Genomic DNA, 23,184 nt, shown 5'->3' on the forward strand with positions numbered 1-23,184 from the left:
ACTCCCCCCGGGCCTCACCTGGATTTGGTGACTCTGGTCCTCAGCTTGGTTTCATCTGGACCTGGTGACTGTGGTCCCCACCTTGGCCTCACCAGACCTGCTGACTCTGGTTCCCACCTGCGCCTCACCTGTACCTGGTGATCTGGTTCTCACATGGACCACACCTAGACCTGGTACCGTGCTGTCCTTCTAGACTCACCTTTAACTGGTAACTCTGGTCTCCACCTGGGCCTCACCTGGACCTGGTGAATCTGGTCCCCACTGGTCCTCAAGAGGACCTGGTGACTCTGGTCCTGAGGTGGATATCATTGGGACATGGTTATTGTGTTCCCCACCTGGGACTCACCTCGACCTGGTAACTCTGGTCCTTACCTGGGCCTCACCTGGACCTGGTGATTCTGGTCGGCACCTGAGACTACCCTGGATCTGGTGACTGTGGTCCCCACCTGGGCCTCACTTGGACCTGGTGACTCTGATCCCCATCTGGGCCTCACCTGGCCCTGTTGACCATGGTCCTCAACTGGGCATAATTGGGACCCGGTGACTGTGTTCCTCACCCTGACCTGGTGACTGTGAACCCCACTTTGGCCTGACTTGGACCTGCTGACTCTGGTTGCCACCTGCGCCTCACCTCGAACTGTTGACTCTGGTTCTTTCAAGGGCCTCCCCTGTACCTGGTGCTTCTGGTCCCCACCTGGGCCTCACTGGGACCTGGTGAGTGTGGTTGCCACCTGCACCTCACCTGGACATGGTGATTCTGGTCCCCACCAGAGCCTCACCCATACCTGTTGACTTAGGTCCCCACGTGGACCTCACTTGGACCTGGTGATTCTGGTCCTTGCTGGTCCTCACCCGGACCTGGTGACTCTGTCCGGGTGTTGGGCTCCATTTCAGTGAGACGTTTCCAAAGCTCACAGGCCTCAGCTGGAGCCCGGAAGGAGGCAGGTGCGGCCCTAGGGACGGGGGGCCGCCTCCTGCATGGCCTCCTGCAGTGCGTAAGTGTCCCGCAGATGGCGCCCGACTCCAGGCCCCGCCCAAGGAGCGTGCATGCGCAGTAAGCCTCCTCCGCCTGCACTAACAGGAGCCCGCCTGTGCTTGTGAGGCCTGAGGAGGACGTGGGGTCGCGTCCACGCTGATGAGCCCCAGCCTCCTCAGGACCGCGTGAGGCTTCAGTAGGACATTGGGCCGCGTTCACGCTGTCAGGAGTCCCGGTCTCCTCAGGACCCGCGGTGAGGCTTCAGGAAGCTGTGGGAACGCATCCACGCGACAGGAGCCCCTGGGCCTCCTCAGGACCCGCGGGGAGGCTTCAGGAAGATGTGGGCCCGCATCCACGCTGACATGAGCCCCTGGGCCTCCTCAGGCCCCGCGGGGGAGGCTTCAGGAGATGTTGGTGCCGCGTCCACTCTGGCAGGAGCTCCCGGGCTCCTCAGGACCCAAGTTGAGGCTTCTGGAAGATGGGGGCCACATCATGTTGACAGGAGCCCCCGGCCTCCTCAGAACCCACGGTGAGGCTTCAGGGAGGATGTGGGCCACGTCCACACTGACAGGACGCTGACCTCCTCAGGACCCCCGGTGTGTAGACTTCGGGAAATATGGGGATGTGTCCATGCGGACAGAAGACCCCAGCCTTGTCAGGGCCCGTGGTGAGGCCTAAGAAAGATGTGGGGACCGAATCCACACTGACAGGTCTCGGCCTCCTCAGGACCCCCTCTGAAGTTTTGGGAAGCTTGGGGCCACGTCCATGCTGACAGGAGCCCCCAACCTCCTCAGGTCTTATGGTGAGGCTTGAGGAAAATGTGGGGCCACGTCAACACTGACAGGACCCCCGTCCTCCTCAGGACATGCACTTGGCTTCGGGACATATGGGTCTTCGTCTATGCTGCCAGGAGCCCACAGCCTCCTCAGGACCCGCAGTGAGTTTTCGGGGGGACGTGGGGCCATGTCCAGGGTGACAGGAGCCCCCGGCCTCCTGAGGACCTACTGTGAGGCTTCCAGAGGATGTGAGGCATAGTCCACAGTGACAGGAGCCCCGTCGTCCTCAGGACCCCGCTGACTATGACTCAGGAACACATGGGGCCGCATCCGCACTCACAGGAGCCCGGCTTCCTCAGGACCCCCTGGAGGACTCTGGAGGTGCCGTTGGGAGCCACTTCCACATCAGAAGGGACTCCTCAGAACCACAGGGTAAGTGAATGGGTAGAATGAATGGTAGGGTCAGGGGAAGGGAGGCAGTTAGTGGTTAGGGTTAAGTCAGATGTTAGGGGTTAGTGATTAGGCTTATGGTTACAGATTAGAGGTTAGGGTGAGGGATAAGGGTAGGGTCAGTGGTTAGGAGTTAGGATGGGGGTTAGGGATTAGGGAAAGGGGTTAGGGTTAGGGACAGGATTTAGAGTTAGGGTTAGGGTTTAGGCTTTAGGGATTAGGGCAGGAGGTTAGGAGTTGGGGTTAGGGTTATGGTTAGAGTTAGGGTTGGGCTTAGGTTTGCAGTTAGGGTTAGGGGTAGAGGCAGGCAGGCTCCCCAAAGGGAGGGCCGATGTGGGACCGATCCTGGGATCCCAGGATCACACCCTGAGGCCGAAGGCAGATGCTCAACCACTGAGCCACCAGGTGTCCCCCGAGGTTTGGTTTCAAAATCTAGTTTGTCTGATATAAGTACGGGTCCTCCAGCTTTCTTTTGCTGTCCATTAGCGTGATAGATGATTTTCCATCCCCTGGCTTTCAATCTGCTGGTGTCTATACGTCTAGGTGAGCATCTTGTAGGCAGCATACAGATGGATCTTGTTTTTTAATAAAGATTTTATTTAAGAGAGAGAGAGAGAGAGGCAGAAAAATTAGGCAGAGAGAGAAGCAGGCTCCCCACCAGGAGCCCAATATGGGACTCAATCCCAGACTCCAGGATCACACCCTGAAGTCAAAGGCAGAGGCTCAACCCCTGAGCCACCCAGGCATCCCTGATCATGTTTTTTAGCCACTCTGATACCCTATATCTTTTGATTGGAGCATTTAGTCTATCAGCATTCAGAGTGATTATTGAAAGATATGAACTTAGTGCCTTTGTGTTACCTGTAGAGTTGGTGTTGCTGGTGATGTTCTCTGGTCCTTTCTAGTTTTTTGCTTTTGGTCTCTTTTTTTCCCCCACTAGAAGAGTCCCTCTTAAAATTCCTTACTGGATTGGTTTGGTGGTCATAACTCCTTTATTTTTGCCTGTCTGAGAAAACTCTTTATTCTCTCCCTTCTATGTTGAATGACAGCCTTGCTGAAGAAAGAATTCTTACAAACTGAACTCCAATTTAAAAAAATTAAAAACATAAATAAATTTTGCTATTATGATTGAGGAAAATGCATTTTATGTTCAGAATTTTTAATTTCTTCCTAGGGAGATTAAATAAATTTTGATGATTATTCTTAAAAAAAAACAAAAGAAAGAATTCTTGGCTGCATACTTTTCCCATTCAGCATATTGAATATTTCCTTCCACTTCCTTCTGGCTTGCCAAGTTTGTGGACAGATCTGCTGCAAACTGATTCATCTTCCCTTGTAGGTTAAGGACTACCTCCCCCAAGCCCCACCTCCACTGCTTTCAGGATTCTTTTCTTGTCTGTGTTTTGTGACTTTGACTCTGAGGTGCCTGGGTGATGGTCAGCTTCTGTTGAATTTATTGGGAGTTCTCTGTCTCTTGATTCAGGTCTGTGTCCTTCCTCAGGTTATAGAAGTTTACATAATTCATTCAAATAAAACTTCTACCCCCTTTTCTCTCTCTCTTCATCTTCTGAGTCTCCTATGATATGAATGTTATTGTTTAATAAGTGGCTGAGTTCCCTCAGTCTGCCTCTGTGGTCCATAACCTTTCTTGTTTTAAGGCTTCCACTTGGGACTGCATCTCAGTTATAGCATTTTAACGTTGGCCTGACTAGATTTTAGTTCTTTTTAGTTCTACAGTAAGGGATTCTCTAGTTTTCTTCTATGCTTTTTTTCCAGCCCAGCTGCTATCTTTCTTTTTTCTTTTTTCTTTTAATTTTTATTTATTTATGATAGTCACAGAGAGAGAAAGAGAGAGAGGCAGAGACATAGGCAGAGGGAGAAGCAGGCTCCATGCACCGGAAGCCCGATGTGGGATTCGATCCCGGGTCTCCAGCCAAACAGCTGCGCCACCCAGGGATCCCTAGCTGCTATCTTTCTAATCATTGTTTTAAAACTGTAGTTAGACATCATATATGTGTATTGATGAACTTCCTGGCTGTGAGTACTACCTCATGTTATTTTATGGAGGTGAATTTCTCCATCTCATTATTTTTTCCAGAAAAGAAAGAAGGAAGAAAAAGAAAAACCAAGAAAAACAATAACAACTGCCCTCCCCAAAAAAACACCAGATTATTTTGGCCTGGTGGTTAAAAGATTCTAAATCCCAAAATAAGAAACACAATTAAAGTACCATGAAAGTAAAAATAAGAAATATATAAGGTACATACATAAAAATTAAAATAAAGCAATTAATAAAAAAGAATCAAAGTAAATAAATGAAAATAAAGCACAAAGTACAAAGGAAGCTAAACCCTACTTTCCAGGCAGAGCTGAAGCTCTGCAGCCTCTGTGGTCCGACAACTTGGTGGCAGCGAGTGGTCTGTGCGGGGTCTGGGGATGGGCCTTGGTCATGATTCTCAGGTGCACATCTGCGGGGTCAGAGGCGGGGTGGGCGTCAGCGCCTCTGGCCTCCAGCGGGTGGCGCTGTGCTGCTCCCTGACACTCGGCGCTGATGGGCGGGATGCGGGTGGGGACGCTGGGTCCTCTGGCTCTGGGGCTGAGCATCCCGCCCCTCCAGTCTGCAGGGGCCTCCACAGAAGAGCCCCCAAGCCCCCGGGTCTCTGCCGCTTCTCTCAGAACCCTGCGTTCACTCTGCCTGCGTCCGAGCTTCTTTTGGTTTTGTTTTTTTATCTCAGACTGTTGTGCCCAAGATTGCGAATCCGAGAAACCACTGAGAAGCCGACACCGATGCAAACGCACCAGAGTTTATTTACAAGCTCAAGCTTGCGTCCAAGTACACCCGACACAACGGAGCAGGGACTTGGACCCCGAAGTGGGTTTAGCTGAGTTTTAAGGGCTGGTCTTGGGAACCTCCAGAAGGCCTGGAGCAATTCCTCAAGTTCTGTTTATATTTTGATATGGGGCCTTCAAGGGCATTGAGCTCTGTTCTCATTCTAATAGGGGCTTCCTGCCCTAGGCCTGGGCTCAGTTCTTATGCTAATGTGGGGCTTTCAAAGACATTAAGCTGTAAACTTTTGGTTTTTTGCTGTGACTGAAGTAATGGAAATTTCAGCTCTTCTTTGCAGGGGCGTGGGATGGCTGGACGTGTGCTAACACTGGACTTAAAGTGGAATGGCCTTAATTTTCTCGGCCTCCACGCATCCCATCTTCCTATCTAGCTCCTTCCCCCTTCCCTGGAGCTCCTAAGAGAGCAATTGCAAATGACCTCTGGTGGCAGCCTGTGTTGGGGGAAGGCCCAGGGATTTGGGATCAGGAAGACCTGGAGCTCAGGCATCCAGGCTGTGCAGCCAGATTCGATGCTGCAGACTCTTATTCCCTAAGGCTATCTTGACAACTGACTTCGTACATAGAAAAGCTCTCCTTTGTCTTTAAAAGATGAAGAGCAAGTCAAAGCAGTTTTTCTCTGCCCATCTGATTGCTCAGATTCCAAACTGAGACATATTTACTGTTAATAAGGAAAATTTACTATCCATAGTACTATGGTTAAAATATTCTGACACAAGTAATTCAGAGGGATGAGGGTTTCTCATCTCTTTCTTCACAGCTCAGTCACTCATCAGGAAATGCATCTTTATGGATTTGGAAAGAGCCCAGAGACATTATTACCAATGGTCATATTATTAGATTAAGGATTCTTCCCTGAGATCCCAAGAAGGCAATTTTTCCTCGGGCTTGAGGAGGCCTCTTGGAGTGAGGTTAAAATCAGAAATTGTGAGTTTGGGTTTCAGATAATGAACTGGTTAGCTACGTAAACACGGACAGGCACTTAGGTTCTTTTTGAATTTCAATTCCCTTAAAAGCTATAGAATAATTTGTAAACACCTCACTGGACTGTTGTAGGATTTCTTTATTGCTAATATAAGTTAACATTCATATGGCACATATTATGTGCCAAGAATTGTGTCATGTTTCACATAAAAGAACTCATGGGATCCTCCAACAACCCTATGGGCAGATACTGTTATCTTGATGGGCCAACTAAAGGATTCGAACTCAGGAAGCCTGGCTCCAGGCCGTTATGGCCACCAGAAAATATTTATTAAGTACTTACTAAAGTCCTAGGTATTGTACAAATAAAGTCCAACTCTTTATCATTAGAGCTCTATGGCACAGGCATTATTACTGTCACAGTTTTGCAGAGAAAGAAGTAGGTTCAGAGCCTAAGCTCAAGGGACTTGCCCAGAGCCCTACAATTCAGAGGCAGAAACCTTCCTTTTCCTCATAATATTCTCCTTCCACCACTTACCTTCTCCTTTCTCTAAGTCTTAATATAAATGTTGCTTCTTCTGGTCATCTTCTCTGAGGCCCCAGTTAGACTAAGCCTTCTTATATATGTACTTGTAGTGAGCTGTATATTTACCTTTATATTGGCTACTATAATCTTGTTTAGTTGTCTTTCGGTCACTTTTTGGTTAGTATCCGTCTCTCCCACCAGCATGGCCTGGAGGGAGCTAGGGACTGCATCTATGTCTGGTTAACTTGGTATTCCTAGCACCTTGCACATAGTAGCTATGCACCAAATACTTAATAAATTAATGGATCCCTAACCTTCTTGAGTTGATGTTGATAAACATTAGAACATGAAATGGACAAAGATAAGAATGAAATTGCTGAATGAAATGATAAAAAGCAATTTTATCCATTCCCTCATTCAGTATTTTATCAGGTGCCTACTGTGTGCCATATCTGTGCGAAGGAAAACGATACGTGATTCCATTAGGGTATTATAATAGCAACTTAAAAATTGGCCTTCTGGGATCCCTGGGGCGCGCAGTGGTTTGGCGCTTGCCTTTGGCCCGGGGCGTGATCCTGGAGACCCGGGATCGAGTCCCATATCAGGCTCTCTGCATGGAGCCTGCTTCTCCCTCTGCCTATGTCTCTGCCTCTCTCTCTCTCTGTGACTATCATAAATAAATAAAATTAAAAAAAAAATTGGCCTTCTAAGGCATTTGCTATAGTTGAAAGCTCTAACTAAAAGGCTCAGTGATTAGGAAGGAACTCAATAAAATCAAAATAAAGTATTATCTGGGCAGTAATTTCCCAGTAAATTTGGTTTAATAAAAATTTCACATGAATCATTTCTTAACTGACACTGAAGCACTGTGAACTCTTTGGAAGACAAATGTCAAGAAAATAAATGTTATGCATTGCTAATTTTAAATGCACTTGCAATATGGTGTCTAATATAAAAGAAGTATTTTTATCTGATTTTTGCTATTTATTATCCTTTCCTGCTTTTCAGGTTGAGGAGGCATTATACGTGTTCATAAGTGTTTTTCTTTCCTTCTGATATAAAATTCTTACTTTGTTCTCATCTAAGGAACTCTTTAAGAATAAGGCAAAAATTAATTAAACTATTCTAAAAATGTTTTCACACTTGGAGCCTGATTCATTTAAGTCAATTTTCAAAATAAATCTTACTGATTAGAAAAAAAAACACAAAGATTTATAGGGAAATTGAGAAGATAGTACAGAGAATTCTCATGGACTCGCACTCAGTTTCTCCAATTATCAATATCTTATATTAGTACGGTACAAATATTAGCTAATGAATCAATATTAAAATATTCGCATTAACCAAAGACCATACTTTATTCAGATGTCCTTAGTTTTTGCTAAGTTACCATCCCTCACATCACATTACACTTGTCCTCATGTTTTCTTAGGCTCCTCTGGATTGTGACAGTTTTTCAGCCTTTCCTTATTGTTGTTGAACTGGAACACTTTGAGAAGTAGAGTATTTTGTAAAATTTCCCTCAGTTGGGACATGTCTGTTTATCTCATGATTGAACTGTGATTGTGAATCATATACAGAGATATACTGCCATTTCTATTATATCATATAGGGGATAGATACTATCAACATGATTTATCAGTCTTGGGAGGCAGATGTCTGCTACCCACTCCTACATGGGAGTTAGAACCTAGCTACACTCTAATTGAAGAAGGCCATTGGAAATAGCTGTATTCAAGTCAGATACACGGGAGTATAGGCCTGACGCTTCCACATGCTTTTCTCACAACCTCTCGCAGCACCTACCATCAGGATGTTAGCAGCTAAGTCTGCAGGCAGGCAGGATGCGGGTGGGTCCTGCCCTGAACTCAGCTCTCAAAAGGAAGCATGCCTCGAAGCCAGCTTTCTACTAGCTGCGTTTTTATGGCCATGAGAACATAGCAGCATTGTAAGTCAGGAGGTTCCATGTACACTGCTCTACTGCACCTGGAGACACAAGCATTGAAGCCTGCAGCTAGGCCCTTGTGTCCTATGAGCTTCTGACAAACTTGTCTAGTGAGGAGGTTCGAAATTCCATCTGAAGGCTGTGTGGAACTGTGAGGGACTGGAGGTGAGCTCAAGTCTCAGAAGCAAGTACCCATTGGACACTGCGTTCAACTAGCTTCTCATGTAAGGAACTTAGTACGTAACACCAAACTAAGAGAGCAGTTCCTCAAATATCTCTGGATTGGGATATGAGACACTAGTCATGTGGGCCGGCACCTTCCACTAACCTCTCACAACCCTTCTGTCATACATCGAGGCTAGGCCTGATAGGAGCAAAGTGTATCTGCAGTCAGCATGTGGGAGGTACAGGGCATGAGTTCAACTCTCAGAAGTGTGTATGCTTTGCAGGCAGATGTCTGCTAGACACTTATTGATGGGAGCTAGAAGCCGAGCTACACTCTAATTGAACAAGGACGTTGGCAATCGCTGTATTGAACTGAGATACACGAGAGTACAAGCCCGTCACTTCACATGATTTTCACACAACCTCTGCCAGCACCTAACATAAGGATGCGTGGACCTATGTCTACAGGCAGTTATGATGCGGGAGGGGCATGCCCTGACCTCAGCTCTCACAACGAAGCATGTCTAGAAGCCAGGTTACAACTAGCTGCGTTCTTATGGCAGTGAGAACATAGCAGCATTCTGAGTCAGGAGGTTCCAAGAATACCACTCTACTGCACCTGGAGACACTTTCCAGGCCTGCATTATTCCACTTGCGTCTCACCAGCTTCTGACAAACGTCTCTGGTCAAGATGTTCGAAACTCATTCTGCAGGCAGTGTGGAACTGTGGGACTGGGTGTGAGCTCAACTCTCAGAAGTAAGTTGCCTTTGGACACGGGGTTCAGCTAGCTTCTCACGTATGGAACTTAGTATGTAGCACCAGTCTAAGACAGGAATTACTAGGAAATCGCTGGATTGAGCTTGGAGGCACTAGTCTTGTGGGCTGGCACCTTCCACTTACCTCTCACAACACTTCAGTCATGCATCGAGCCTAGGCTTGTAAAGAGCGAAGTGTACCTGCAGGCAGGATGTGGGAAGTACAGGCCATAAGCCCAACTCTCATAAGTGTGTATGCCTGGGAGGCAGATGTCTGCTTCCCACTCATACATGGGAGTTAGAACCTAGCTACAGGGATCTCTGGGTGGCGCAGTGGTTTAGCGCCTGCCTTTGGCCCAGGGTGGGATCCTGGAGACCCGGGATCGAATCCCACATCGGGCTCCCGGTGCATGGAGCCTGCTTCTCCCTCTGCCTATGTCTCTGCCTCTCTCTCTCTCTGTGTGTGTGACTATCATAAATAAATTAATTAATTATAAAAAAGAACCTAGCTACACTCTGATTGAGGAAAGCCGTTGGACATCGCCGTATTCAACACAGATACACGTGAGTACAGGCCTGTCGCTTCCACATGCTTTTCTCACAACCACTCCCAGCACCTAACATTAGGATGTTAGCAGCTACATCTACAGGCAGGCAGGATGCGGGAGGGTCCTGTCTTGAGCTCAGGCCTCAAAAGGAAGCATGGCTCGAAGCTGTAGTTCAGGAGGTTCAATGAATACTGCTCTACTGCACCTGGAGACACAACCATTGAAGCCTTCGACTTGCCCCCTGCTTACCATGAGCTTCTGGCATACATCTCTAGTGAGGATGTTCAAAACTCTATCTGCAGGCAGTGTGGAACTGTGAGTGACTGCGTGTGGTCTCACCTCTCAGAATCAAGTTCCCCTGGACACTGCTTTCAACTAGCTTCTCTTGTATAGAAGTTAGTATGTAGTGCCAATGTATGAGAGGAATTCCTCGGTAGTCGCTGGAATGAGCTTCAAGACACTTGTCTCCTGGCCTGCACCTTCCAATTGCCTCTCACACCACTTCTGTCATGCAACGAACCTAGGCCTGTTAGAAGCGAAGTGTACATGCAGTCAGTGTGGGACCCAGGAAATTTCTTTTTATTTATTTATGATAGTCACACAGCAAGAGAGATATAGAGAGGCAGAGACATAGGCAGAGGGAGAAGCAGGCTCCATGCACTGGGAGCCCGACATGGGATACGATCCCGGGTCTCCAGGATCGCGCCCCTGGCCAAAGGCAGGCGCTAAACCGCTGCGCCACCCACGGATCCCGGGACCCAGGAAATTTAACAAAAATCCCCTACTCCTGGACAAGCAGAGGAGGACAGATGCCATTTTGTGGTACACCTGTCACCCCCTGTATGACCCCTACATAAACTGCTTATTGCTTAAGGTGCTGCCCCACCTTAGTCAAGCTTTTGGTCACGCCCTACTCAGAAATCGGCCCATAACAATGTAACCCTGCTTTGTGCCCGCCAAAACTGCGCGCCAATTCTGACCAAAGTAATAGGCCAGCTCAAATGGATACTATAGGGTAAGATGTAATTCAATCAGCCACCTGCGTGTGGACCGACATGTCTGAGCAACTTTCTGTGTATCCCATGGGCCACTGGCCCCTATGAAGCTGCTATGTCTCTTAGTCTCGGGGTCCAAGTCCCTGCTCCGCTGTGTCAGGTATACTTAGACCCACGCTCCAGCTTGTAAATAAACCCTCTTGTGTTTGCATCGGTGTCGGCTTCTCGGTGGTTTCTAGGATTCACAATCTTGGCCACAACATTTGGGGGCTCGTCCGGGATCTGAGAGACCTCCAGGACCTTATCCGGAGGATTTCACGCGTGGTGAGTGCACTCAACTTTTTCCACCTTTTGCTCGCATATTCTCTAAGAGCTCTAACCTGTAGGAATTCCGATTTGTATTAGGTCGGCATTGGCTTAGGCGGATGCGCTGGTGGGCCATCAACCAGGGGTCTTGAGGAGACGTCCCTTGCCCCTGCCTGGAGGATGGAGGTCCTATCTGTAAGTAGGATGGAGGTCCACATCTGTATGGAGGACGGGGGTCCTCATCTGTAAGGAGGACGGGGGTCCTCATCCGTATGGAGGATGGGGTCCTCATCCGTAAGGAGGACGGGGGTCCTCATCCGTATGGAAGACGGGGTCCTCATCCGTAAGGAGGACGGGGGTCCTCGTCTGTATGGAACGGGGGTCCTCATCTGTAAGGAGGGCTGGCTGCCAGCCCTTCGGATTACTTTCTGTCTTGTCTCCGCAGCCGCACTAGAACGTTTGTCTGTTACTGTGTTCTTCTTACCTCTTTGCGTGCTGGTCTGTTACCTGTTTGTGTGCTGGTCTGTGTTACTGTGTTCTTGTTAACTGTGTGTTTGACTGTGTTACTTGTGAACTGTCGTAACTGTCTGTGCCTTGGTGTGGACGGGGGACATAATGGGGCAGATGCAAACCATACCCTTGTCTCTTATGCTCTCCCACTTCTCGGATGTTAGGGAAAGAGCTCTTATTCTGAGCATAGACATACAGAGAGAGAGATTCCAAATTTATTGCATATCAGAATGGCCAACCTTTGACGTGGGATGGCCCCGAGAAGGAAATTTTCACCTACCTATTATCTTGCAGGTTAAGGCCGTGAACTTCAGGGACAAACCAGATGGCCACCCTGACCAGATGCCCAACATCCTGGCCTGTCAGGACATGATCGAGAATTCCCCTCCTTGGCTAAAACCCGTTTTTACTCCCCAAAGCACACAACTCGCCTGAAGGTAAGGAGAGACTCCAGGTCCACCGCCAGACTCTAATGGCAGGTCTCCAGGCTGCCGCGTGCAAGACTACCAATCTGGCCAAGGTCTATGATGTGAGACAGGGTAAGGATGAGAGTCCAGCAGCCTTCTTAGAGGGAGTCATAGAGGCTTTTAGGTAGTACACCCCTATGAACCCAGAAGCCCCGGAAACAAAGGCCGCAATTATCATGGCTTTTGTTAACCAGGCCGCTCTGAACATTAAAAAGAAATTGCAAAGAGTAGAGAGACTGGGAGAGAAGAACTTGCAGGACTTAGTGATAATAGCAGAATGAGTCTATAATAGAAAAAGTCCGGAAGAACTGCATGTTACCACTCCACACGCTATTAAAGGGGTACTCAAACAGCCCCCAGACAGCTGGATCAGCAATGCCCATCTGACCCATTATCAGAGCCTACTGCTAAACCCCACCAGAATTTTATTTAAGTCACCAACATTGAATCTGGCAACGCTACTCCCTAACCCAGACTGGGACCCCCCTCTGCATGACTGTCAATAAATTTTGGCACAGGTGTACGGAATCAGAGCTGATCTCCAGGACCAGCCACTGCCGAACGCCGATGCCACCTGGTACACAGACGGCACCAGTTTTGTCCGAGAAGGAGTCCGATTTGCGGGGGCAGCCATACCATAACCACGGAGACAGAGACCGTCTGGGCGGAGCCATTGACAGCCTGAATGTTGGCTCAATGGGCAGAACTGATCCCACTGGCCAAGGCGCTGACCATGGGGGAAGGTAAACGAATAAACATCTACACCGACAGCAGGTACGCCTTTGCCACCACTCGCATCCACGGAGCCCTTTACAGAGAGAGAGAGAGCTTCTGACAACAGAGGCAAAGACTGTTAAAAACAAAATGGAGATTCTTGAACTCCTGAGGACCCTCTGGCTGCCCAAGGCCCTAGCCATCATCCACTGTCCAGGGCACCAAAAGGCAGACACACCAGTAGCCAGGGGAAACCGGCTAGCCGATTTAAAAGCAAAGGAGGCGTCCCTTTTGGTGACCCAGGTCTTAGCAACCACGCTACCTGATCCGGGAGAACGGAACCTGCCGGACACCCCCAACTATAATGATGCTGACTTACACTGGATCAAACACTTGCCTATGACCCAGTGATTGTGTGGCTGGTGGAGGGCCACAGACTCCAGCATCATCTTGCCAGAGGAACTGGGACGGCGAGTCCTATCCAAAACGCATCGGAGTACTCACACGGGAACAAGGAAGATGGAAGACCTCATACGACATGCAAAGATCACTATTAAAGACTCTCGAGCAAAGATCGAGCAGATCGTGGCAAACTGCCACTCATGTCAGTTAACTAATGCCACCGCCCATGGATCTAACCCAGGCACCTGGCTCCGGGGGGACCGCCCAGGAGCCTACTGGGAAGTGGACTTCACTGAGGTAAAACCTGGAAAATATGGATACAGGTATTTATTGGTGTTTGTAGATACTTTTTCAGGATGCACAGAGGCATTTCCCACCAAACCTGAAACGGCACAGACCGTGACCAAGAAACCGCTGGAAGACATCTTACCGAGGTATGGTTTTCCTGTTAAGATTGGGTCAGACAAGGGCCCAGGATTCTTCTCTAAGGTAACACAGGGAGTGGCACTAGTACTTGGGGCAGATTGGAAATTAGATTGTGCATATAGGCCCCAGAGCTCAGGACAGGTAGAGAGGATGAACAGAACATTAAAGGAGACCTTAACTAAATTAGCCCTGGAGACTGGCGGGGACTGGGTGACTCTCCTCCCCTTCGCCCTATATACGGTGAGGAACTCCCCATATAAGATGGGACTGACTCCCTACGAGATCATGTTCGGTCTTCCTCCACCTGTTATCCCCATTTTAAAACTTGAGGTGCTTGCTGAATTTGATGATCACCAACTTCCTTTCTCCCTCCAAATGTCATGAACCCATGAGCAGGTGTGGCCTAAGCTGAGGGCCCTCTTTGAGACTGGGCCACCCCCGGATCCCCATCGATATCGGCCAGGTGACTGGGTGTACGTGTGTACGTGTGGAGATACCAACACCGGACACTTCAACCTCGCTGCAAGGGACCTACACCCTGATCCTGACCACTCCCAACTCTCTCAAGGTCGACGGGATTACTCCCTGGTCCACTACACCCACGTCCAGCCAGCTGACCCACATACCGTTCTCAAGAACTTTGTTCCAGAATGGAAAAGCCAACCGGACAAGGACAATCCCCTAAAGCTAAGAGTGCACCGTTCTCACTAATTTCGCACCTCCAAGACTCCCTAGTCTGAGGTTGTCCTTCAAAATAGAAAGGGATTAGACTTAGTCTTCTTACAACAAAGGGTGTGTGTGTGGTGTGTGTGTGTTGGGGGTTATGTGCTGCCTTAAACGTAGAATGCTGCTTCTTCGCTGGAATATAAATGGCAGCGAGAACAGCACAAGGTTGGTTAAAATCCTGGTTTAATCATTCCACCTGGCTCACTCTAAGAGCAACCTGGACCCTTGATTGGATCCTGCATAGGATCCTCTGAAAAAGGGGGGAATGTGGGGCCCAGGAAATTTAACAAAAATCCCCTACCCCTGGACAAGCAGAGGAGGACTGATTCCATTTTGTGCTACACCTGCCACCTCCTGTATGACCCCCACATAACCTGCTTATTGCTTAAGGCGCTGCCCCACCCTAGTCGAGCCGCTGGGCACACCCTAATCAGAAATCGGCTCAGAACAATGTAACCCTGCTTTGTGCCCGCCAAAACTGCGCGCCAATTCTGACCAAAGTAATAGGCCAGCTCAAATGGATACTATAGGGTAAGATGTAATTCAATCGGCCACCTGCGTGTGGACCGACATGACTGTGCACCTTTCTGTGTATCCCATGGGCCACTGGCCCCTATAAAGCTGCTATGTCGCCTCTTAGTCTCGGGGTCCAAGTCCCTGCTCCGCAGTGTCGGGTATATTTGGACCCATGCTGGAGCTTGTAAATAAACCCTCATGTGTTTGCATCGGTGTCGGCTCCTTGGTGGTTTCTCGTATTTGCAATCTTGGGCACAAGACCAGGGCCTGCTGCCCTGACCTCCCTTCCAGGGCCACACTGACCACCCCACAGGCCCTCTGTGCCCGAGGCACACAGGCACGGGGATGCGGGGAGGGGAGGAAGTGCCCCGGAACCCGGCCAGCCCAGGCCCCCAGGACAGAGGGAGCACAGACCTCCTAGGTCGCTTTGCACAGACCCTGGTGACCTGAGGCTCCCTGACTGTCACTCTGTCCCAACCCCTCCTGGCCCGCGGGGCACAGGCTGAGTCCCAGTAAAGTCCGTGGGATCCTGACCCTGGTGTCTGGCCGCCCCTGGTATTCACGTGGGGACGTCAGCTGTGTGTGTGCCTGGTGGCGCCCCTGCAGGGGCTGGTTGGGGCCTGGGTGGTGCCCCCTCCTCCTCTCTGTGGGTCTCTCCACGCCCCGTGCACAGAGTTCCTGGAGACACAGAAATGGGCTGGCTGTGCATTTTCGCACCACAACACTTTCTTGACTTGCTACAGCAAATGGGCTCAGAGCCGACGGTGTGCGCCTTCCCCTGGGCAGGGAGACCTTTCTGTCCTTTAGGGGAGGGCAAGAATCACAAGGGGTAGGGGGCGGAGGCTGGAGTCACCCACCTGGGAGCAAGTGTGGACTCCGTGTGGGGGCGTGTGTCCTGAGGTTTCAGCCTGAGAGACGGTTCTGAGGACAGCAGAGCTGACCTGGACCTGCAGCTCATGGGCTCCTGTGCTGGGTCCCCGCAGGGCAGCTAAACCCCAGCCTTGGGCCCCCTGGGGCCCCAACACCTGGAGGAGCCTGCCTCCTGCTGTGGGTGTGGGTGGGGCCCACAGGCCTACCCCTGTTCTCCCCACCTTGGGGTGTCCCGGGATCCCCAGGGCTGCCCTAGGTCAGCGACCTGGATCTGTGGGGCACGCCCAGGGCCCAGGAGGCCACATCCAGCTCTGAAAGGGCTCCCTCAGCCCAGAGCCAGAATCCAGGCCCGGCCAGTGCCATGGGGGGCTGGATCCCATTAGTCTTTCTGTTGGGCCTGGGGGGGACTCAAATCACCCCAGCCCCCACAGAGCCCAGGGCCAGGCCAGCCCAGGTCCTTCTGGGTTAGGGGCTGGTGTCCTGTGCAGGGTATGCTGCCCTCCAGGAGGGACAGTGAGAGGAGGCAGAGCACAGTGTATCCTGTGCTCCACCCACCTGCACCCACCCTGTCGGGGGCTCCCGGCATTCCCTCTTCCCTGCAACCCCTGGGTACTCTATGGGACACCAGGGCTCTGATGGGAGTAGGCTGTCCAGAGAACCCGGGGGAGGCTGAGCATGTCCCACAGGGGGCAGCTGCACCGGGTCCTTGCTGGGAGCCGATGGTGTGGGGGCAGAGGTATGATGGTGGTGGAGTGTGGGGGATGGTGTAGGGGGATGGTGTGGGGGTATAGTGTGGGTGGGGATTGTGTGGGGGTGTGAGGGGGATGGTGTAGGGGGATGGTATGGGGGCGATGCCATGGGGGATGATGATGTAGGGGGATGGTGTGGAGGTGGGGAATGAAGGGGATGGCTTGGGGGACCTGCGGACACAGGGCATCCCCTCTCTCTAAGATGCTCACACAGACGTGTACAGATAAAGGCGACCCCAGTCTGGGGTTTGCTGTGACACCTGCCCCTCGGGCCCCGCGTGGTCAGTGCAGGGCCCTGGCTGGCCCGGGGGCATTATCTGGGGGTCATCATACTATGTATGTTTACAAATTGCAAATTGTCTCAAATGAAATGCATAGACTTTAGAAATATATAAAGCATCGAGGGTGGGTGTCACCCTGAGCTGTCTGGCCCTCATCGGATCGATGTGTGTCCTGCTCCAGCCACGGCCATGCTGCCTGGCCCCCAGGTCCCCTTACTGCCCCCCACGGCCCCCACCCCAGCCCCTTGCCTTTCAGGCGGCTGTCCCTCAACCCTTTGGAGTTCAGCTCACATGGCAACCCCTGGAGGCCCCATCCTAGTGGTCTCCTCATCCCCGAACTCCGGGTGTGGGGGCACGGGGGTCATCCCCAGCACCTTACCGTACGGCGGTGTGTTGTTGGCTGCTGTTGCTACCCCCGGCCTCAGAAGCCCCGTGTTTCCTACCCAGAAGCCCCAGGGCCACCCCTGGGGCCCCGAACCCCCCCCCCACCCAGGAGCCTCACCCGACCCCATAGCGGTCCCAAAACATGGTGTGGCTGCCGAACGTCCTGTTGACGTCCAGGCCTATCTGCGTGATGTCCCTGGAGGAGACCAGGGCCTCCTCCTTCATTTCCTGTGGGAAAACCGGGGAGGAGGAGCCGGCATCAGGGACACAGACCCCGACCTGTCACCAGCTGCCGTCCTGGGCAGGGAGCTCTGGGGCCACCATGGGAGTGTGTCCTGCCAAAACCTCCTTCCTTCCCCTGGGAGGCCGGGGATGACGGCAGTGCGCACCATGCCCATGGGACCTCTGTGAGGGCCTGTGCCCAGCTGTTGTGGGCGGGGAGGTGACTGAGGGTCAGCCTGGGTGGGAGGGGACAGGGGGTCAGCCCAGGTGGGGAGGGGACATGGGGGTGTTGTGCTCAAGATTGTGAATCCAAGAAACCACTAAGGAGCCGACACCGATTCAAACACAGGAGGGTTGATTTACCAACTCGAGCTTGCGTCCAAGTATACCCGACAGGGCGGAGCAGAGACTTAGACCCCGAGGTGGGTTTTAGCTTAGTTTTGTTTTTTGTTTTTTGTTTTTAGCTTAGTTTTAAGGGCTGGTCTCAGGGACCTCCAGAAGGGCTGGAGCAATTCCTCAAGTTCTGTTGACATTTGATATGGGGCCTTGGAGGGCATTGAGCTCTGTTCTTATTCTAATAGGGGCTTCCTGCCCTTGGCTTGGGCTCAGTTTTTATTGTAATGTTGGGCTTTCTAGGACATTAAGCTGTAAACTTTTGTTTTTTTTCCTGTAACTGAAGTAATGTAAATTTCAGCTCTTATTCACAGGGGCCTGGGATGGCTGGACATGTGCTAACGCTGAACATAAAGTGGAATGGCCTTAATTTTCTTGGCTTCCACATGTCCCATCTTATCTAGCTCCTTCCCCCTTCCCCAGAGCTCCTAAGAGAGCAATTGCAAATGACCTCTGGTGCTAGCATGTGTTGGGGGACAGGCCCAGGGATTTGGGATCAAGAAGACCTGGAGCGCGGGCCTCCTGGGTGGCTGTGCAGTGGGATTCCATGCTGCAGACTCTTATTCCCTAAGGCTATCTTGAAAACTGACTTTGTACATAGAAAAGTTCTCCTTTGTATTTATTTATTTTTTTTCATAGTTAGGAATTCTTTTATTCCTTATCAAAACAATCAAAAAAAACAAAACAAAACAAAACAATCAAACAGCAAATGTAGATAATAGCTTTTATCTTTACATACAAGTTGTCATTTTTGGATATGTCTTTCTGCAGAACTCTGCCATGTTCAGACCTTGTCCTTGTGAGAGGGTAAAATTTTAAGTTAGCCTTATTCAAAGAACATAACTGTAACAGACCAACCCCCCCCCCCCCCAATGGAGTCTAGGGCCGGAGAGGAGAGTTTTTCCACATACAAGCACATTTAAACTTCTTCCAAGTACAAAAACATCTGTGATGTTGCTTTAGAAATAGCTTTATGAATCATAAGGTCTTACAGTACAATTCAGGTGAACTGTCAGAAAGTATTTTAAGTAAATCCCAATGACTTGAAATTCAAGTCCAAACTAGATATTTAATGTTTTCTTTATTGCAAATATGATGTCTTTAACCTGAGGTACAGAGTTGTCTTCTAGAATCTTTGCATAAGGCATAGGGACATCAGCACCAGTGACACGAACTGCAGGAGCATCCAGGAAATTGAATGCAGGGCCTTCCATAATCCTGGCACAAATTTCAGCTCCTACTCCAAACTGTGGCCAGCCTCCTTCCACAGTTATGAGATGATTGGTCTTCATGACACTGGCTTCTATTGTTTCAATGTCCATTGGTCTGATGGTTCGCATATTTATCACCTCACATTCAATACCCTCTTTGGATAACACTGTTGCAGCTTCTAAGCAGTGGCCCACAGGTCTTGAATGAGCAACTACGGTTATGCGTGTACCTTGCCTTTCTATTTTGGCTTTTCCAGTGGGAATCAGAAAATCTTTTGACTGAGCTTCGGAGGGAAATTCAAAAGGAACTCCATACATCAGTTCGTTCTCTAGCACCACCACTGGATTATTATCCCGAATGGCTGATTTAATAAGTCCTTTTGCATCCTCTGAATTCCAGGGGCTGACCACCCTTAAGCCTGGGCAGTGCCCATACCAGGCAGCAAAGCACTGGGAGTGTTAGGCAGCCACGCCTGCTGAGGCACCATTGGGCCCCCTGAAGACTATAGGCAAAGGCTGAAGGCCCCCCGACATGTAGTAGGTCTTGGCAGCTGAATTTATAACTTGGTCAATGGCTTGCATAGAGAAATTGAAGGTCATAAATTCACAGATGGGCCTCAACCCAGCCATAGCTGCACCCACGGCAATTCCAGCAAAGCCCATCTCAGATATGGGAGTATCTATGATTCTCTTATCGCCATATTTCTTCCACAGGCCTCGACTAACCTTATATGCACCATCATACTGGGCAACTTCTTCCCCAAGAAGAAATACCTTCTCATCTCTTTCCAGCTCTTCATCCATACCTTGGTTTAGAGCCTCACGAACTGTCACCTGCAGCGCCGCCGGCGCCGTCCGGTGGAAGCGCCTCCTCAGCAACCCCGACACCTGTTCCAGGGGTCTCCGCATCAGGCCAGACACTGCCGCCATCTTGACCGTGTCCTCCAGCAGGCGCCGAATGAATCTCTCCTTTGTATTTAAAAGATGAAGAGCCAGTCAAAGCGGTTTTTCTCTGCCCATCTGATTGCTCAGATTCCAATGTGAGACGTATTTCCTGTTAATAAGGATAATTTACTATCCGTAGTACTATGGTTAAAATATTCTGACACAAGTAATTCTGAGGGATGAGGGTTTCTCATCTCTTTCTTCACAGCTCAGTCACTCATCAAGAAATGCATCTGTATGGATTTGGAAAGAACTGAGACACATTATTACCAATGGTCATGTTATTATGTGAAGGATTCTTCCCTGAGATTCATCCCATGGTTTAACTGACACTGAAACACTGTGAACTCTTTGGAAGACAAACGTCAAGGAAATAAAAGTTATGCATTGCTAATTTTAAATGCACTTGCAATATGGTGTCTAATATAAAAGAAGTATTTTTATCTGATATTTGCTATTTATTATCCTTTCCTGCTTTTCAGGTTGAGGAGGCATTATACGTGTTCATAATCACTGTATTGAAATGAGATACAGGAGAGTACAAGCCTGTCACTTCCACATGCTTTTCACACATCCTCTGCCAACACCTAACATAAGGATGCTAGGACCTATGTCTACAGGCAGTTATGATGCGGGAGGGTCATGCCCTGACCTCAGTTCTTACAACGAAACATGCCTAGAAGCCAGGTTTCAACTAGCTGCGTTCTTATGGCAGTGAGAACATAGCAGCATTCTGAGTCAGGAGGTTCCAAGATTACCACTCTACAGCACCTGGAGACACTTTCCATGCCTGCGTTATTCCACTTGCATCTCTCCAGTTTCTAACAAACGTCTCTGGTCAAAATGTTCGAAACTCATTCTGCAGGCAGTTGGAACTGTGGGACTCGGTGTGAGCTCAACTCTCAGAATTAAGTTGCCTTTGGACCCGGGGTTCAGCTAGCTTCTCACGTATGGAACTTAGTATGTAGCACCAGTCTAAGACAGGAATTACTAGGAAATCGCTGGATTGAGCTTGGAGGCACTAGACTTGTGGGCCGGCACCTTGCACTTACCTCTCACAACTCTTCAGTAACGCATCGAGCCTAGGCTTGTTAAGAGCGACGTGTACCTGCAGGCAGGATGTGGGAGGTACAGGCCATAAGCTCAAATCTCAGAACTGTGTATGCCTGGGAGGTAGATGTCTGCTATCCACTCATATATGGGAGTTAGAACCTAGCGACAGGGATCCCTGGGTGGTGCAGGAGTTTAGCGCTTGCCTATGGCCAGGGCGCAATACTGGAGACCCGGGATCGAATCCCACATCGGGATCCCGGTGCATGGAGCCTGCTTCTCCCTCTGCCTATGTCTCTGACTCACACTCTCTCTCTCTCTTTGTGTGTGTGTGACTATCTAAATAAATAAATTAATAAAAAAAAAAGACCTACCTACACTGAATAAAGAAGGCCATTGGACATCGCCATATTCAACACAGATACACGTGAGTACAGGCCTGTCGCTTCCACATGCGTTTCTAACAACTTCTCCCAGCACCTAACATTAGGATATTAGCAGCTACGTCTACAGGCAGGCAGGATGCGGGAGGGTTCTGTCCTGTCCTCAGCTCTCACAGGGAAGCATGCCTAGAAGCCAGCTCTCAACTAGCTGCGTTCTTATGACAGTGAGAAGGTAGCAGTATTCTCAGTCAGGAGGTTCCAAGATTACCACTCTACTGCACCTGGAGATACCATTCAGATCTGCATTGTTCCCCTTGCGACTCAGAAGACTCTGGCAAACGTCTCTGGTGAAGACGTGCGAAACTCAATCTCCAGGCAGTGTGGAATTGTGAGGGACTGAGGGTGAGCTCAACTCTCAGAAGTAAGATGTTATTGGACAAGGCATTCAGCTACCTTCTCACGTATGGAACTTAGTAAGTAGCACCACTATACCACAGGAATTACTAGGAAATCGATGGATTGAGCTTGGAGGCACTAGTCTTGTGGGCCTGGAGATTCCAATTACCTCTCCCAACACTTCCGTCAAGCAGCGAGCTTGGGCCTTTTGAAGCGAAAGGTACCTGCAGGCAGGATGTAGGGTTACAGGCCATAAACTCAACTCTCAGAAGTGTGTATGCATGGGAGGCAGATGTCTGCTACCCACTCGTATATGCGAGTTGGAACCTGGCTACACTCTGATAGTAGAAGGTCTTTGGAAATCGCTGTATTCAACTCAGATACAAATGAGTTCAGGCACAAAGATTCCACATGCTTTTCTCACAACCTCTCACAGCCACGAACATGAGGATGTTAGCAGCTACGTCTACAGTCAGGCAGGATGCGGGAGGGTTCTGCCCTGAACTCAGCTCTCACAGAGAAGCATGCCTAGAAGCCAGCTCTCAACTAGCTGCATTCTTATGGCAGTGAGAAGGTAGGAGGGTTCTGAGTCAGGAGGTTCCAAGATTACCACTCTACTGCACCTGGAGATACCGTCCAGGTCTGCATTGTTAACTTGCGTCTCAGAAGCCACTGGCAAACGTCTCTGGTGAAGACGTGCGAAACTCACTCTGCAGGCAGTGTGGAACTGTGAGGGACTGAGGGTGAGCTCAACTCTCAGAAGTAAGATGCTTTTGGACAAGGCGTTCAGCTACCTTCTCACATATGGAACTTAGTATGTAGCACCAGTCAACCACAGGAAATACTAGGAAACAGCTGGATTGAGCTTGGAGGCACTAGTCTTGTGTGCCTGGAGACTCCAATTACCTATCCCAACACTTCCGTCATGCAGCAGGTCTAGGCCTTTTAGAAGCGAAGGGTATCTGCAAGCAGGATGTGGAGGTACAGGCCGTAAGCTCAACTCTCAGAAGTAAGCATGGGAAGCAGATATCTGCAACCCACTAGTACATGGGAGTTGGAACCTAGCTACACTCTGATTGAAGAAGGCCGTTGGAAAACGCTGTATTCAACTCAGATACACGTGAGTTAAGGCCCAATGCTGACACATGCTATTCCCCCAACCACTCCCAGCACCTAACATAAGAATGTTAGCAGCTATGTCTACACACAGGTAGGATACGGGAGGGTTCTGCCCTGACCTCATCTCTCACAGGGAAGCATGCCTAGAGGCCAGCTCGCACCTAGCTGCGTTCTTATGGCAGTGAGAAGGTAGCAGTTTTCTGAGTCAG

The 23,184-nt window shown here is 49.8% G+C and overlaps 1 protein-coding gene across 1 annotated transcript; it reads right to left on the minus strand.

Annotated features, from left to right (window-relative positions):
- Positions 1–18,638: 18,638 nt before the first annotated feature.
- On the minus strand, positions 18,639–20,027 carry LOC119879505 (pyruvate dehydrogenase E1 component subunit beta, mitochondrial-like). The gene is given in 1 exon segment (XM_038589748.1): positions 18,639–20,027. A coding segment is annotated over 1 exon segment (1,080 nt). The 5' UTR covers positions 20,013–20,027; the 3' UTR covers positions 18,639–18,932.
- Between the last annotated feature and the right edge of the window lie 3,157 nt (positions 20,028–23,184).

The sequence above is a fragment of the Canis lupus genome, unplaced genomic scaffold (genome assembly GCF_011100685.1).
Source record: "Canis lupus familiaris isolate Mischka breed German Shepherd unplaced genomic scaffold, alternate assembly UU_Cfam_GSD_1.0 chrUn_S946H1112, whole genome shotgun sequence".
Lineage (NCBI taxonomy): Eukaryota > Metazoa > Chordata > Mammalia > Carnivora > Canidae > Canis > Canis lupus.